The 17,425-nt window shown below is 33.0% G+C and overlaps 1 protein-coding gene across 6 annotated transcripts in view; it reads right to left on the reverse strand.

Annotated features, from left to right (window-relative positions):
• Positions 1–17,425, reverse strand: part of LOC140620186 (zinc finger protein 385C-like) — a 450,118-nt gene that overhangs the window by 80,269 nt on the left and 352,424 nt on the right. For 3 of the 6 annotated variants that reach the window (XR_012019945.1, XR_012019942.1, XR_012019943.1), the window contains one exon: positions 9,935–10,003. The exons of 2 other annotated variants lie outside the window; for them this stretch is intronic. Coding sequence is in view for 1 of the 4 variants with exons in the window: in XM_072804084.1 (XP_072660185.1) it covers positions 9,986–10,003 (18 nt within the window). In the remaining 3 variants the exon portion in view is untranslated. Of the gene's footprint in view, positions 1–9,735; positions 10,004–17,425 lie in introns of those variants that run through there. One more of the 6 variants, XM_072804084.1, reaches the window with a different exon arrangement.

Genomic DNA, 17,425 nt, shown 5'->3' on the forward strand with positions numbered 1-17,425 from the left:
AATGAAAGTATAGGACCTTGGAGCTAGCAATAGCTAGAAGTGGTTTTCACTCCAGATACCAAAAAGCAAGAGGAAAGAACAGTTACCAAAACCCAGCAGGGTTAACATATTGAGTCACCAATCTGATAAGAGCTGTAGCCTTTGGTAAGGGATGCAAACATCCAATGTGAACCTACTGATAGGAAATTTGGAAATAAATACCATGACCTCATCCTCTTCTTGCTCACACTGCTGGTGTTTTCCCATTGGTGAAACCAATCAGAAGAAACTGGGCAAAGGAACTCTGAAATTTTTAAAAGTCAGCCCCACAACAATGAAGAAGGGCAGCAGGTAAGTAGAAAGGAAAATATAAAATCTTGATGAGGGCAGCCCTGGTGGCGCAGCGGTTTAGCGCCACCTGCAGCCTGGGGTTTGATCTTGGAGACCCTGGATCGAGTCCCACGTCGGGCTCCCTGCATGGAGCCTGCTACTCCCTCTGCCTGTGCCTCTGCCTCTGTGTGTGTGTGTGTGTCTCTATGAATAAATAATATAAAATAAAATAAAATAAAATAAAATAAAATAAAATAAAATAATCTTGATGACAAGCAGTTTACCATAAAGTGAATGCAAAAAGAAAAAAAAAAAGATGAGAATAGAAAATACACCCTGGAAAAAATCTTGACAAGTAGTTTCATACTTCCCAGGTGATTCTTTATGTTGAACTAGGAATCATTTCTTCCCTTTAATCCCATTAAATTGCTGCCTCCCCCATATTTTAGAAACTATATATTATATTTCAAATGGATTTGTTAACTAACATTCTGTCCTCCTCTTGAATAAAACCTTCATCTTGAAATAACTTTGATTTGCTTAAACTAATTTTCAGTATTTTTGTTGGCTTAATAATCTTTTTATTTAACCAATATTTCTGCTTCATATAAAAATGTTTAACATGAAGTCTTTAAGAGTTTACTAACTTTTTAAATGAAAATCAGAATAAAGATTTAATAAGATAAATAAAATGAAATATTTCTTCAAGTAGTCTTACATTTAAAACTACTTTCTATTTCTTTGAATCAATGGTAGCTGCGTTGGTAATTGCCATTTTCACTTCATATTCTAACTTACCAATGACAGGAAACATTATCTCTTCAGACAAAAAGACATGTAAATTGCTCCAAAGTGAACTGTTCCAAATGTTTTGAGTAGAAACTATAATCCAAAATAGGTCATTGATTTTTCCTTCTTTTTGTTCATTATTTGCTTAAAATTTGATTATGCATAGTTAAAAAGTCAAGAGACACAATGCATATGTATACATCTTTATGTACATTCTTACTGTGAAAGGATTTGATGTGACTTTTCCATAAAGAAATAGCTTTAGAGAAACAAAAACAACAAACCTTAAATAACATATGTAAATATTTGAAGCAGGTTCTGTATCAAATATAAACCAAAGGGAAATAATGTAGAGTTTCCAATTAGTATGAAATCAAAGACTTGGTACAGTGAAAACACGGCAGTCCTGATTAAGGTAACGCTGACTATAGATTTGCGGTTCTTAACTGCAACTGAAAGAAGGGGATTCTAGCTAATGAAATGGAAAAGGAATTTAGGTATGACATAATGGAAGAAACAAGGCTGGGTGAAGGACAGCTAAAGCCTCAGTCAAGATGACACCCCAGAATCTATCTATGAAATCACTGCTGCTGTCTCTGCTGAGCTCTGAGCAAGTTATTGCTGCCAACACTGCAAGCACAGAGTACTGGAAACCACTTCTGCTGCTTCTGTTGTCTACAATTCACATATTGTATAACTGCTACCACCTTTTCTCAGAGTGGTTATTCCTATATTTTTAGCATCACAAGCTAAAAATATGGTGGCTATATTTTGTGGACTCAGACCAGGTTATGTGTCTATGCTCTAAGTGCAGGAGAGGATGGGAAAGTAAAGATCTGGCAATTTCATCATCTATACTTAGCAGGTGGACTGCCCTCTGCAAAAACTATAGGAAATATTCCTTACTATAGGAAGGGTGTCACATACTACAAAACCAGAACAGTGAAAAGGATAAGCCCATTTGGGTTGTGAGTATATACAATTTTTTATTTGAATAATCAGGCAGTTCCTCAAACTTTACTTTTCTTCTATTCTATTCTAATATGATATCTAATAATTACTACTTAAATTTTTAGTCATTATTTTTCCTCAAAAAATAGACTTGGGGTGATAATGATTTGCATGCATTTGATCCAAATAAACTAAAAAGAAAAAAGTTTTAAATTTGTAATTTATATTTATGTAAAATCTTCAGCATAGGAAGACCACTGAGGAGGTGGTAACAAGGTGAGAGGGTATATAGCACTTTGAATATATCTTTCTTGGTTCAAACTTCAGGATTGCAATTACATAATATAAAAAGTAATAAAGATTATGTAGTAGGAGGGGAGTGAGTTATAGTTACCTTAGTAAGAGAAACACTTTATTTATATTGATGAATACAGTGTTGAGGAGCAAATCTACATACTGATATAGACAATATTTTTTGAATAAACATGTATGGAGGCAGATTTCCCGCAGGAGTTTGGGAACCTGTCAGATATTATTATTATTCATACTTAAAATATAACACAATTTTCCCAAGATAGGGAGAAGAATTATATGAGATGCTTAATTCCAGGAAGGGAAAAGCTTTGGAGTGTTAAAGTAATCTGACAGCAGTAGGGTCAGTTAAACAAAAATAATCCATATGAAATGACAGCTCAAGAAGTTAACTCAGTTAAAAACAAGAATACTGACTTAAAAAAAAAAAAAGTACTGACTTCATTGCCAAAACTATAAACTTGTCCAAATCCAAGGGTAGTGGAAAAAATAATTCCAGAATTTCTAATGAATAAGTTTTAGTCTAAGACATTCTTCTGAATAACCTTTTATCATTTCATCATCCAAAACACACTATTTTTTTCATATTCAAACACATCTATGTTGGTGTTCTTATAGTAATTTACCCAATATTGAAAGTCCTCTGGCACTGAAAAACATGGTCGGTTTTGTAGTGATTAACAACAACAACAACAACAAAATTTGAGAAAATTCATCTCAAATAATAAAATCTACAGAGAGATTAAAGCAGCAACTGCACTGAGTAGGCTTTTGATCCGAGTTGATTTATTAACACATCTATGTTCATTCATTTATTCAAGAAATACACTGATATAGCAGGAATTATGAGTGTAAACAACAAGTAAGATATTGTATCTGCATTAGGGAGTCTACAGCTCATTGGAGAATAATTACATTAGAGTAATAAGTCACTGGGGCGTATAAAGGAAGATCACATACATTGACACTTAGAGGGGGATTCTGAACATCAATCATTAATGAGTTCTTCATATTTTTGCAATATTTGATTATGTACTCTTATTTACATATTTTTAAAATTTCATTTCAAATAAAATCTTAAAAAGCCTTGCCCATATATATCATAACCATAATAATAGATCAAACATGTGTAATATTTTTCTAATATAAGTATATATAAATGCATAACTCTTAATTGTTTTATTCATGAAACATTTATAATTATCTGATGTCCCAGATTTTGGATAACACTAGATTTGAAGGTGAAGAAAGACATTGTGGTGAAAACAATATTCAGAGTTGACGTTGTAAGTAAGAAAATAGAGATGAATCTTCAACAAATTTGGAGAAAGAGCTTTTAGGCAAAGAAACAATAGCAAGTTTGAGAGGAGAATAAATGTGTAAGGGGATGTTTTGATGGGAAACTTCATGGGGATGGATGTGGGGAGGTAGCAAGAACACAAGTGACTGGGAAGAGACACAAGTAAGTCAAGGGGAACAGGAAAGGATCACAACCTAAAAGATTCTTACACCTTTGTACTTTCCAAGACATCAAGAAATAATTTATCCTATCTGCGTCTTAGAAAATGTATTCTAACAGCAGCATATTAGAGGTGAGATATTAGAGAGAGGGAAATGACTTAGATGCTTATTACCCTCATATAGGTATAAACTGATGCAAGACGTAGGATGTGAACTAGACAGTGTCAATAATCATAATGGCATTGGAAGCTGCCAGATGTAGAAACTGACTAAACACAGGCTCCCTGGGTGGCTCAGTGGTTTAGCGCCTGCCTTTGGCCCAGGGCATGGTCCTGGAGTCCTGGGATCGAGTCCCACATTGGGTTCCCTGCAGGGAGCCTGCTTCTCCCTCTGCCTTGTCTTTGCCTCTGTCTCTCTGTCTCTCATGAATAAATCAATAAATAATCTTTTTTTAAAAAAGAAACTGACTAAATGTCATGGTCACGTTAGCACATAGAAGGACAGAGTAAAGGGTGGAAATAAGTTTTCCTTTAAACATTCTGGGCTTGGTATGCCTGTAGAATATTTTAAATGAAAAGTTTAGGTAGACCAATGTATCTACCTAGAGACCAGAAAAAAAGGGTATGTGGTGGTAGCACAAAACTGCGGGTAAGATATTAGTGTTCATTTGAAACTAAGAAGATAAATTAAATGACTTCAACAGAATGAGAAAAGTAAAGAAAAAGGTTAAATTCCTCATTCTGCCTCTAGAAAGTTAGAAATAACCTCAAAATTATTACCTCCCTTAGCCAATTTTATGCTTATCAAGTATAAAACTTATCTGTGAAATTCACCTGTCCATCTCTTCCCCATGTTCTTTCATCAACAGAAGGCTACTCTGTCTCTTAAGGGAAATCTATTCTATAGGATTCAGGCAGGACCAACTGTAGCTGTCTCTGCAGTAATGGTCAGCCAATGGCACAGGCTTTAGGAATCATTTTTCTGAATCCCTCTGACAATGACATTTGGTTAAGAGATGAAAAGATGAACCAAACCACCTCAAGCTGAATTACATGAATGGAAAATTATGTCTAATTTTTTTCTGGCAATCTTCTTCTCTCTATATATTCACAACTGTTGCTATCTTCAGCACAGGTGTAGTTAGACATCATTTTAGATGTTGCTAAATATATGTTACAATGAAAAGAAGGAGGCAAACTACATCTCAGATAGTCTTCAGATTAATACACAGTTTATATATTCTTCAGTGCAGGGGTCCTGTGGGGTTGCTAATAGCTGGGCATGAAGATTTACTAATTTGAGCTGACATGGATGGTAAAGTTTCACTATTATGAGGTTTTTAGTGTGTGTGTGTGTGTGTGTGTGTGTAAAGTAGTATAGTATTATCAAGGTATAATATGATATGTTAAAAGATTTGTATTTTATCCTGAGTAGCTGCTCAAATGATTAGAGGGGGTACATCTCAAATCTCAGTAAAATAGTTAAAGTCAAATGTTAACCAAATTTATTTATCAAAAAGAGTTAGAAAGGAAGACTATAATACAACAGCCACAACTAAAAAGAACAGATGCTATAGAAAGAAAACAAATTCCAAGATGGCAGGCTTCCAGTCATATTATTATTTATATTATATATAAATAAATAATATATTGTGATTAAAAACCAAGATTTTCTGACTGAATAAAAAGCAAGACTCAACTATATGTTATCATATAGACCAACACTAGAAATTTAGAAGCATTAGATCATATGTTAGAGAAAAAATAATAAATGAAGGAAATTAATAAAGAAACAGCACAATTACTGTGTTATTTTCTAAGGTTTCTAAGGTTATTTTCTAAGATATTATTTATAATTTGAAAAAACTGAAAACTAACAAAATATCTCACATCATAGAAATGGTAAAATTACACTATTGTACATTATAAACCTTTATGTTGTTATTAACATTATGTGTTCAAATAATAAAAGAAATTATGATACTAATATATTCAAAGAAAAAGTGCAGAATATATTGTATAACATAATTTTGTTAAAATAGGGAAAACAACTATAATTATTTAAACTGAATCTATAAAACCTGTGTGGGCTTTTCATTTTTTCCATTATGTTTTTCTATTTTCCCTATGATTTTACAAAATCTATTCATTCTATGCATATAGTAGAAAGGGTTATAAATTAAACATTTGTAGCTCTTCTTCCCAAATATGTTAAGGAAACAGGTTTCAGGGTAGTATATATATATTTCAGAGTAGTATATATATAAAGTTATAAGCTAAACAAACATCAAAAATATTAATATTAAATTTTGTGAATATGGCTTGTATGTAGAATGACTATGGATAGTCATCAGGTTGGAGTAGGATTTATTTCTGTTTGATATGAGAAAGTCATTTTTAGGTCAATTTATTTATATAAAAAATATTTAAGGTAGACACCTGAGAGATACTAAACTTTTGTTGGTAAGTATGTAAGACTGGTTTGTATGAAACAAATTCATGAGAACAGTTCCACTGTTTTCTAAGATTCATTCATGATTCCATTTTCCATTTTAAATTATACTCACTGATATTGTCTATTCCAGTCCTCAAACAGGGATACACAGTAAGAAGGTCATGTAAAAAGATTCAAGGTTTAAATGGCATCGATTTTATTCAATTATTGTGAGTTTTAGACTTTCAAAGACTTGATGGAGTCTTAGGTTTGTTTTTGTTTTTTTTTTTCCACAGGCTTCAGCCTGGTCCAAGGATAGGTCCAAGTCCTAACGATGGTATTTTTCCAGGTATTTTTATGGTATTTGCCCTATGAATCTACACATGCTGAATCCTGTCCCATTAAAACCACCTCCCCTCCACTATGATATTTCTGTGGATAACAACAATAAGAAATACATTCATTGAGTATTTGTTAAAGTCCTATGTTCTTGCAATTTCAAAATCAGATCTCTGCAAAAACTTTGCTGTACTTCATGTCTCAATCCCCTAACTAAATCTAAAACTCAAGTTTTGTACTATCCGTAATCTAACTTAATGACTCAACAGAGGTTTAGGTATGTGCAGACAAATGACTAAATAAACAATTTTTTTCTGTCAGTATATGCAGTTGTGTAGTTTTTCTTGGAGAACAAGAATTTTTCTTAATGCAAAGAAAAACTAAAGATTGAAATATCATTGTCATTTTACGTTTTCTAATAATTCCAGAAAATAACTGATAAAGTATTTGTACACTGATTTAATAATTTTTTCTTAGTGATTGGAAAATATATAGAGAATCAGGAATAATGACAGCTCTAAAACTCAACCCTTGCTTTAGGCAAATTTTGTACATAGAAAGCCAAACAATGGAACTGAAGACATAATTTATGGAAAGTGCTCTAGGCAAGTTGAAAGCACAGCTACAAACATCTACTTCTGTTCTGCAGTACACTGGCCTGCACTCTGGGAACAGATGGTTGTCCAGCAATGAAAATGCACATTTACTGACTTTGTTATTTAGATTATATTTGGCTTATACAAATAATGACTGCTTATGCATAAGATTTGCAATATACTATAATTAATGATATATAAATATATCTATTTAAACAATATAAAAGAACTTGGATAAAACAATTTTTTAAACTACCCTGATGACAAGTGAAACTAAAGACTTTTAAGTAACATTTTACTTCAGATGCTTAGTAGAGGTAAATATTTTCATGACAAAATTACCATTGTGGTTTGGTTTAAAAAGTTCTGAGTAATTCAGTATTTTTTAAAAACTTAAATATAAGGGATTCTATGTGTATTCAGGATTCCTCATATAGAGAAGAAAACGATTTGTAATTTAAGGGCTTTAAATATTTTTCTTTTCCACTCTTCAAAATACCACTATGTTTTAAAAGATGTATTTATTTATTTGAGAGAGAAAGAGAGAGAGAGAGAGAAAGCTGGGTGAAGAGCAAGGGAGAGGAAGAGAATCTCAAGCAGACTCCTGCTGAGCATGGTACCTGATGCTGGGCTCAATCCCAGGACCCTGAGATCATGACTGGAGCCAAAACCAAGAGTCAGCCACTCAACCAACTGAGCCACAGGCACCCCAGCACTATTTTTAATAGCATTTTAATAAATAGCATTTATTTTTAAATGAATTGCAGGTTTAATAGTAGAATCATTTTTTCCTTACAAATTCACATTATGTATTTTCCTTCCAGTTTTGCCATTTCAAGTTAACCAATTTTAACAAATTTAACACAAAAATGTGCAAATGAAGAGAGGCATTTGAGGTGTTTTTAGGCCAAGGTGTCATGATCTGATTTTGTTTTCAAATATCACTCTGGAGTCTGTTTTGATAATAAAGTACAGTAGGCCAAGACTAGAAGCAGGAGGCCAGTTAGAAAATAAGAAGATTAATAAAATAGTTAAAATTTTGAGTTCCACAATCAAAATCATGATTTGCTTTAATTTTGTCAATTTTTTTTTCTTGAATATTACAGGGAAAGCAATGACCGCATGGTAATCAAGAGTGCAATATCAATGCTAGAATGTCAGCCATCCATTGTTTGTACCTTAAAAGAGCTTATGTTTTTCTTAGACATTTTTGGGAGTTAGAGTTGCACACTGAATTATTTATTTAAAATATTACTTCAACAAAATATATTGTCTCAGATATTTTTCCTTTTTCTTGTAGCATGCCTTTCAAGTTTATTTTTAGCACCAAGTGGTTCTGATTGGAAGGAATGAAATATATAATTGGTTTTCTCTAGAGTGAACTATGATGAACACTTGGCTCTCAAAATTCAGTGACAGAAAAGCTTCTGGTTAATTCTTTTTTTATTCCTTGTTGCTAGGTTCCATAAGTCATTCTCTAAGTTAAGTTTAATGAAAATGAACTGCATTATGTTCCATTCACATAATAACACAATTGAAATCCCTTTGATTCAAGAGAAATAAATAAGAAAAACTAATAAGAGTAAGAATATAATGTTACTTTGGGAAGGAATAAACACATGGTTGCTGTAACTGTTTTCCCACTGTGAGTAACATGGCAATTACTAGGAAATTGCATCTTTTGGCATAACCTTCCTCATACTTCCCCTGAAAATTCAGTTATACATTTCTACACCTGCAGTCCACTGGAGACACAACACTGATGAACCCAAGACCATACAGGCTGGCATATTTATTCCTATATGTCTTTAATGGTTACAGACATGAGGTAGAAAATTAAACATGAAAGTAAAGATAAAATGATAAGCATATGGACATCTCAACTATTACCCTACTGAAGTACTATGTGGAAAATCACATTTATGATATTAGAATTAAATCTAATTTAACATTCATTTATATATTCAAATTTTACCACGGGAGGCATTCTTTAATATTCCTGCTAACTTTCTTTTTTTTTTTTTTAAGATTTTATTTATTTATTCATGATAGACATAGAGAACGAGAGAGAGAGAGAGGCAGAGACACAGGCAGAGGGAGAAGCAGGCTCCATGCAGGGAGCCCGATGCGGGACTCGATCCTGGGACTCCAGGACCGCGCCTGCCCCTGAGCCACCCAGGGATCCCCTCCTGCTAGCTTTCTAATTCACAGATGGGTAATTGAAATAAATGCAACCAACATGTCAAGTCCATTGTGGATATATATGGATGTGAGAGAATTCAACTTGCAGACACCCACCAACAGTGTATGGTAGAGACAAGTAGTTAAATTTCAAAAACATTATGTTTTAAATGTATGGATAAGACTAAAAGTAACTTATTACGATTTAACTCACAGAACTAATAGAACTCTTTTTTCCACCCAATCTCCATAAGAAATAATCATTATTCACTTAAAGCCAATCAGAAGAAAAAATTTCAAAGTGAAGAGTTATCTAAAGTGTTTAATCTGAATAAAAAATGAAAGTAACTTTCACTTAGGTGTCTGCCTCCATTTGACAAATTCTAAAGTTGATATATAAAATTATCAGTCATAAGCCAACATACTGAAATGATTTAAAACAGAGTATAGTCAAGTCCGGCTTAATGTGGTTATTAAATTAATGTGGTTATTAACAGTAAATAAATTTGTGGTAATAACAGAGTAAATTTTTTCTTAGTGTTATCAACAATGATTATACATACAGACTTGTGGGTAAGTGGTGGAGCATTAACACTGCAATATAGATGGAGAAATTAGAGTTCGTGAGGAATCTAAAAGGAAAGTAATAAAAAATAATTTATAATTATACATTATTTTATAATAATGCAAAAATAATTATTAGTGAGGAGAAACATCAAAGTATTAGAGGATGAACATGGTACTTTGAAGTAGCTTGGCTTTGTTCATGAGAAATCCCTGAAGATAGGATATTCGCAGAGATTTCAAAGGCAAATATTTAATGAGCAACTACAGCCATGCTATGCAGCACAGATATGAAACTCCTCTCCCACTGATCACAAATATTTAGTAAAATTTACTACATGTTGTCCATCCATTTCTATTTAGGTTTCCTGTGAGGATTGGCTAGGGCATGATAAATGGACAATTAAATAGCAGCTAAAAGAGACCAGGTCTAAGATTTGTAATAATACTAGATACAAACAAAGGATAGAAGAAAAATTAGAAATTTTAAGACATTGGAGCTAGAGATGCCTTTAAAAATCAAATCTCGGGGATCCCTGGGTGGCGCAGCGGTTTGGCGCCTGCCTTTGGCCCAGGGCGCGATCCTGGAGACCCGGAATCGAATCCCACGTCAGGCTCCCGGTGCATGGAGCCTGCTTCTCCCTCTGCCTATGTCTCTGCCTCTCTCTCTCTCTGTGTGACTATCATAAATAAATAAAAATTTAAAAAAAAAATCAAATCTCTCCAGGATTCTTCAGAATAAATAATTTTAAGGTAATAAACATTAACTGATATATGAGTTACAATTTCAAATATTGAAGGGTGATAACATTATAAAATTAGCAAGACTGTATAAATAATATCTTTATGCCAGGCACAAAAATAATAACTACATAGATTATTTTATCTGACTTTCATAAAAATCATATAAAGTCAACAGCTCTGTGTCTTTTTTTTTTGTATTTTGGTGGGGTTTTTTCTTTTTTATTTATCAAGAAATTAAGGGAGAGTATGTTAAGAATACAGATAAATTAACAGTAAAAAAATAGGATATATATACATATATATTTCAAAAACTAATAAAAATATTCTGGAGTAATTACAATATATCAGCTAAAGTAGATTTCAGCACAAAGAGTATTATCAAGAATAAAGACAGACATATATAATGATAAGTGGTTAATTCTTAAGAAAAATTGATTCTCAAAATGTATGCACCTAAAAACAGAACTTCAAAATACAAGAAATAAAAATTAATAGAACTTAAAAGATAACTAGTCCAATCCACATATTCTTTGAATCCTCAACACGCTTCTCTCAATAATAAATAAAACAAGTAGTCAGGAAATCAGTAAGGATATAGATGATCTGAACAACACTATAACCTAACTGATGTCATAGAACACTGAAACCAAGAAGAAAAAAATACATATCTTACCGAAAGTGAAAATGATATAGTCACCAAGATATATCATATTCTGAGTCACAAAGGACATGTTAACAAATTTAAAAGAATTCATGCAGAGTGTATTCTTGAATGAACCACTACAGAATTGAAAACAGACACCAATATCAGAAAGATATCTTGAAAATCATGATGATTTAGGAAAAAAATACGTCATTTAAATGATTCAAAAAGTCTCACAAAAGATTAGTTATCATATGAAGTGCATAAAAACAAAATACATATATAAATGAAAGACACAGCAAAAGTTATGTTTAGAGAGAAATTTATAGCATGATAGAAATTTTATAAAAATAGAAAAGTCTCAAAAGATTAATAAAAATTTTCATTTTAAAAACTAGAAAAATAAGAGGGGCACCTGGGTGGCTCAGTTGCTCAAGTATCCAACTCTTAATCTTGGCTCAGGTCTTTATCTCAGAGTTGTGAGTTCAAACCCCATGTTGGGCTCATTTATATATTTTTGAATATTTATATATTATTTATTTACAGGTTAATGTATTTAAAATATTAATAAAATAATTTTAAAAAATAAAAGCTAGGAAAAGAGTAAATCAGTAAACTTAAGAAAGACAAAGGAAGTGATAATGGTAACAGCAAAAAACACTGATGAAAGAAACTAAAGACACACAAACAAATGGAAACATATATCATGCTCATGGATTGGAAGAATTAGTATCATTATAATATCCATACTACCCAAAGCAATCTATAGATTCAATGCAATGCTTGTAAAAATGCCAGTAGCATTTTTCACAAAACTAGAACAAATAATCCTATAATTTGTATGGTACCATAAAGACCCTGAATAGCCAAAGTAATCTTGAAAAGAAGATCAAGCTAAAAGTATCACAATTTCAGCTTTCAAGATAGACTATAAAGCTGCAGTAATCAAAACAGTATGAATATGGCACAAAAACAGACACACGGATCAATGGAACAAAACAGAGAGCCCAGAAACAAACTCATGTTTATATGGTCAACTAATCTTTAACAAAAGAGGCAAGAACATACAGGGAGGAAGACAGTCTTTTCACAGTAAATGGTGCTGAGTAACCTGAACAGCTAAATATTAAAAAAAATGAAATTGGACCACTTCTTTATACCATGTACAAAAATTAATTGAAAATTAAAGACCTAGATATGACACCTGAAACTGTAAAACTCAGAAGAAAACATAGGTAGTAATCTCTTCAACAATGGCCTTAGCAATAGTCTTCTAGGTATTTCTCTTCAGGAAAAGGAAGCAAAAGCAAAAGTAAACTATTGGGACAACACCAAAATAAAGAGCTTTTATACAGTAAAGGAAACTACCAACAAAACAAAAAGGCAACCTACTGAGTGGTAAAAGATATCTGCAAATAATATTATCAAATAAGGAGATAATAACCAAAATATATATAGCACACAACCCATACCAAAAAAACCCAAATAATCCAAGTTAAAAAATGGACAGAAAACTTCAATAGATATTCTTCCAAAGAAGATACACAGATGGCTAACAAACACATGAAAAAATGCTCAACGTCACTAATCATCAAAAAAAATGCAAATCAAAACCATGAGATATCATCTCACACCAGTCAGAATGGCTATTATTAAAAAGATAAGACAGGGCATGGGGGGGGGGCGGGCGGGGGGGGCGGAGACTCAGCACTTGAGCATCTGCCTTTGCTCAGGACATGATCCTGGGGCTCTGGAATCAAGTCCCACATCAGGCTCCCTGCATGGAGCCTGCTTCTCCCTCTGCCTATGTCTCTGTCTCTCTTTCTCTCTCTGTGTCTCTCATGAATAAATAAAATTTAAATAAATAATAGATAGATGATAGATAGATGATAGATGATAGACAGATAGATGATAGATAGATAGATAGATGATAGATAGATAGATAGACAAGAAATAACAAGTGATAGTCAGGATGCAGTGAAAAAAGAACCCGTGTGCAACCTGGGTGAAAATGTAAAGCGGCAGAGCCATTGTGGAAAACAATTTGGATATTCCTCCAAAAATTAAAAATATAAAAGCCATATAATCAAATAATTCTGCTATTTACCTAAAGAAAATGCAAATATTAATTTGAAACAATAGGCACACCTATGTTTATTGCAACATTGTTTATAATAGCCAAGATATATGGAAGCAACGTTTAAGTGTCCATGACAGATGAATAGATAAAAAAGATGTGGTGTGTGTGTGTGTGTGTGTGTGTGTGTGTGTGAACATTACTCAGTCATAAAAAAGAATGAGGTCTTACTATTTCCAACAGCATGTATGGACCTAGAGGTTATTGGCTACATGAAATAAGTCGGATGAGGAGAGATAAATACCATATGATTTCACTTACATATAAAATCTAAAAAAAAAAAAAAATCCCAAACAAACAAAAGCAGAAACAGACCCATAAAGACAAAGAACAAACTGGTGGCTGCCAAAAGGGAAGGAGGCAGGGAGATGGGCAAAATGGGTGAAGGAGAGTGGGAGGCACAGACTATCACTTATGGAAAAAAATCAAAAGGATGATAGTAATAAGCAGAAGATAGAAAACATAAACTTCAAAATTAATAACTTTTTAAATACAAAAAAAGAACACACAAAAATACCATTGAAAGGAAGAATATAAAAAAAATGAAAGGAAGAATATGGGGCACCTGGGTGGCTCAGTGGTTGAGTATCTGCCTTTGGCTCACATAGTGATCCTGGGGTCCTGGGATCAAGTCCCTCATTGGGCTCCCAGTGGGAACCCTGCTTCTCCCTCTGCCTATGTCTCTGCCTCTTTCTGTGCCTCTCATGAATAACTAAATAAAATCTTAAAATAAAGAAAAAGAAAGGAAGAATGTATTTATCTCTCATATTCTTGAAAGGGGACTTATATCCAGAATATATGGGAATTCTCAAAACTCAACAGGAATGAAACATATAACCCAATAAATATATTGGCAAAAGATTTAAGTAGAAACTTCAGCAAAGAAGATATCTGGATGTCAAACAAGCATATGAAAGAATAATTAGCACCATTAACTTCTAGGGAAATGCAAATTAAAACCACAATACTATACCATGCACATCTATTAAATGTCATGCATCCCCCCAAAGTCAGTCCCCTCTCCCCAAATACCTGACAATATTAAGTGCTGAAGAGGATACAGAGCAACATTCACACACTGCTTGGTGGAGCCATTTTAGAAAAGTGAAGTTTAGAAGTTTCTTTTAAATCAAACATACTTAATAAAACTCCCAACTCCTAGCTATTTAGGCCAAAGAAATGAAAACTTACATTCACTCAAAACCTATATTTTAATGCTTGTGGCATCTTTACTTAAAATCTGAAACAGCTCAGCTACCCTTCAGCCAGGAATGGATAAACAAACTGGTATATACATTCTTTGGAAGACTTGGAATACTACTGAGCAAGAATAAAGAATATGCTATTGATTCATGAAAATAACAACAACAACAACAACAACAACAAACCATGGCTGGATCTCAAATGCATTTTGCTAAGTGGAAAAAAAACAGACTCAATTTACTAATATTGTTTGATTCCATTTACATGACATCTGGAAAAGGCAAACAATAAAATGAAAACAAATCAGTGGTTAACAGTGACTGGAATTAGAGCCACGGGGTGACTACAAAGGGGCATAACAAGGAGATATTTGAGTTGATGGGACTGTTCTATATCCTGACCGTAGTTCTATGTGACTATATGCATTTGCCAAAACAAGCAGAATCATGCACACCAAAGTCTAGATTATACTTTACATAAATAAAATAATAATGCTGAAATAATAATGAAAATAATAATAATAATGCTATATACTAGTTAAGTCCTGTATAGTTTAGTGCAGATATGTGTTCACAAACACTACTGAATTCTACCCTAGACAAGGACACACATCTCTTTTTTTTAAGATTTTATTTATTTGAAAGAGAGAGAATGAGTGGTGGGAGAGGTAGAGGGAGAGGCAGAGGGAGAGGGAGAGGGGGAGAGAGAGAGACAGAGACAGAGAGAGAAAAAAGGCAGACTCCCTGCTGAGCAGGAAGCCCAATGCAGGGCTTGATCTCAGGACCCACAGATCATGACCTGAGCCGAAGGCAGGCACTTAATGGACTAAGCCACCCAGATGCCCCAGGACACCAATCTTAAAAGAATAATTTAATACTCTCTACATCATATAGTTAATAATTATTAGAGTTGGCATTCAAACCCAGATCTTTCGGTTCTAAATCCAGAATTCTCTTATTTACACCAAGTTAAGTAACTCAAATCATTAAAGAATCTATTTTATAGCATTATTCTTATTTACAAGTTCTCCTTAGTACTTTCCAATGACTTAAAGGACATTTGTATTTGTCATCTTGACAAATGTTTGGTGTTTTCCTACACATTATTCAGAGTAGAAGATGCAGTTTGTGTGCTATTGACTCCACAAATGTCTTGAAGTTTTAACATCTAATTTAGCATGCACAACACATATTTTTAGGTAAGTATCATTAAATTATTTATCAGGGTGTAGTGGTCAGAATGGCTTTTACCATATTACTAAAAGTATGCTTGTAACATGATGTTACATTTAATCATTTAGAAGGATAAGCTGATGAAAGCAATTTTTCCTTCCATAAAAATTAATTATTTAATGCAATACTGCATTAAAAAACAAATTGTTTCTCTCATTTTTACTTTGTAATTATTTTCCTATACCCTAAATGTTTTGTCCTATACTTTGTTATTATTAAGTTGTTGCCTATTCTGTTATTTTATCTATTATTTTCCCCATGTTTTCATAGTGCTACCAATTCATGTTTTTTTTATGGCATCAACAAGTTCTAGTAATTTTGGGGTAGTTCAAGTTAAAGAGCTCACTAGAATAGAAAAAGAGTATTTCTTTTAAATATATTCAGTTGAGATTCAGGTACTTAGCAATATCTCACTCTTAGGATTACTGTGATAACTAATCTTAGTGTTTCTGAAAATATCAGTCATTTATACCCACGATTACTAACATAATGAGCATGTGTAGGTGTGTCTATAAGAATTCAGAACAATGAAACGAATTACTTTTTAGCACCAAGCTCACAACCTATTAGCTTTTTCCTGTTAACTCAAAGACAGATTAAACAAATGAATATAGAAGATGGAATGGGATTCTGAAATAATGTTATGTACCATGGAAAAAAAACATTTCTGGATATACAAATAAAAAAAGAAGACCAAGGTGATTTTTCTAGGCATTAAAGAAAAATATAAGCAAATAATTGAGACAAAAGTTGATGCTCTTGTTTAGCAAAGTGACCATAATTTTTTCATTTTTATTACTAAGTGTGTGAATAAAAGGATGATGTGCTCATAATTTTGACAGGAAATGAAAAAGCTACTCTGGAAACTGCCAAGCTTAGGATGATGAAATATTGTGGGAATAATCCAAGTAAGCAAGCAATTATTTCCTCCAGATAAATTCCTTTTTTATTCTACTAAAGAGTTTCTAAAATTCATTTTTTCTTCTTTAATGCAGACATTTCTGATAAACTCCCATAAAAGTATTTCAAGACATGGTGGTTGACATTTCTTTAAATTAACTTGAACAAATGAAGGACAAAGAGTGTATTTTTCCTTTACTGGCATAAATGGAGGATTTTGCTGTGCAACTCCTATGAATATTAACAATGCCGATTACTGATCCAGTAGACGATGACGGCTCATTCTCAGCAGTCACAGTCCATCACATAGAGTCATATTTAGGGACTGTACCATTGCATGTTATGGTTCTTGGGCACCCTTTAGCTTGCACATTCTTGACACAAAAGACAGTTACAGTGTATTTATAGCCTTTAAGGTCACTGATCACTGATATGATGGACCATTATGTCTCCGGAACGTGTCGGTTGTTGGAACTATTGGTCTATTAACAGAATCTCTCCTGCACTAACACACATGCACTATGAGTCCATCTGCCAAATACCCTTATGAAAGAATTGCTAGAAGCTGTTCTGCATACCCACACTATAGTAATTTCAATTGACACAGTGATTCTTCTGTATATCTATCACA

The sequence above is a fragment of the Canis lupus genome, chromosome 28 (assembly GCF_048164855.1).
Source record: "Canis lupus baileyi chromosome 28, mCanLup2.hap1, whole genome shotgun sequence".
NCBI classification, from domain to species: Eukaryota; Metazoa; Chordata; class Mammalia; order Carnivora; family Canidae; genus Canis; species Canis lupus.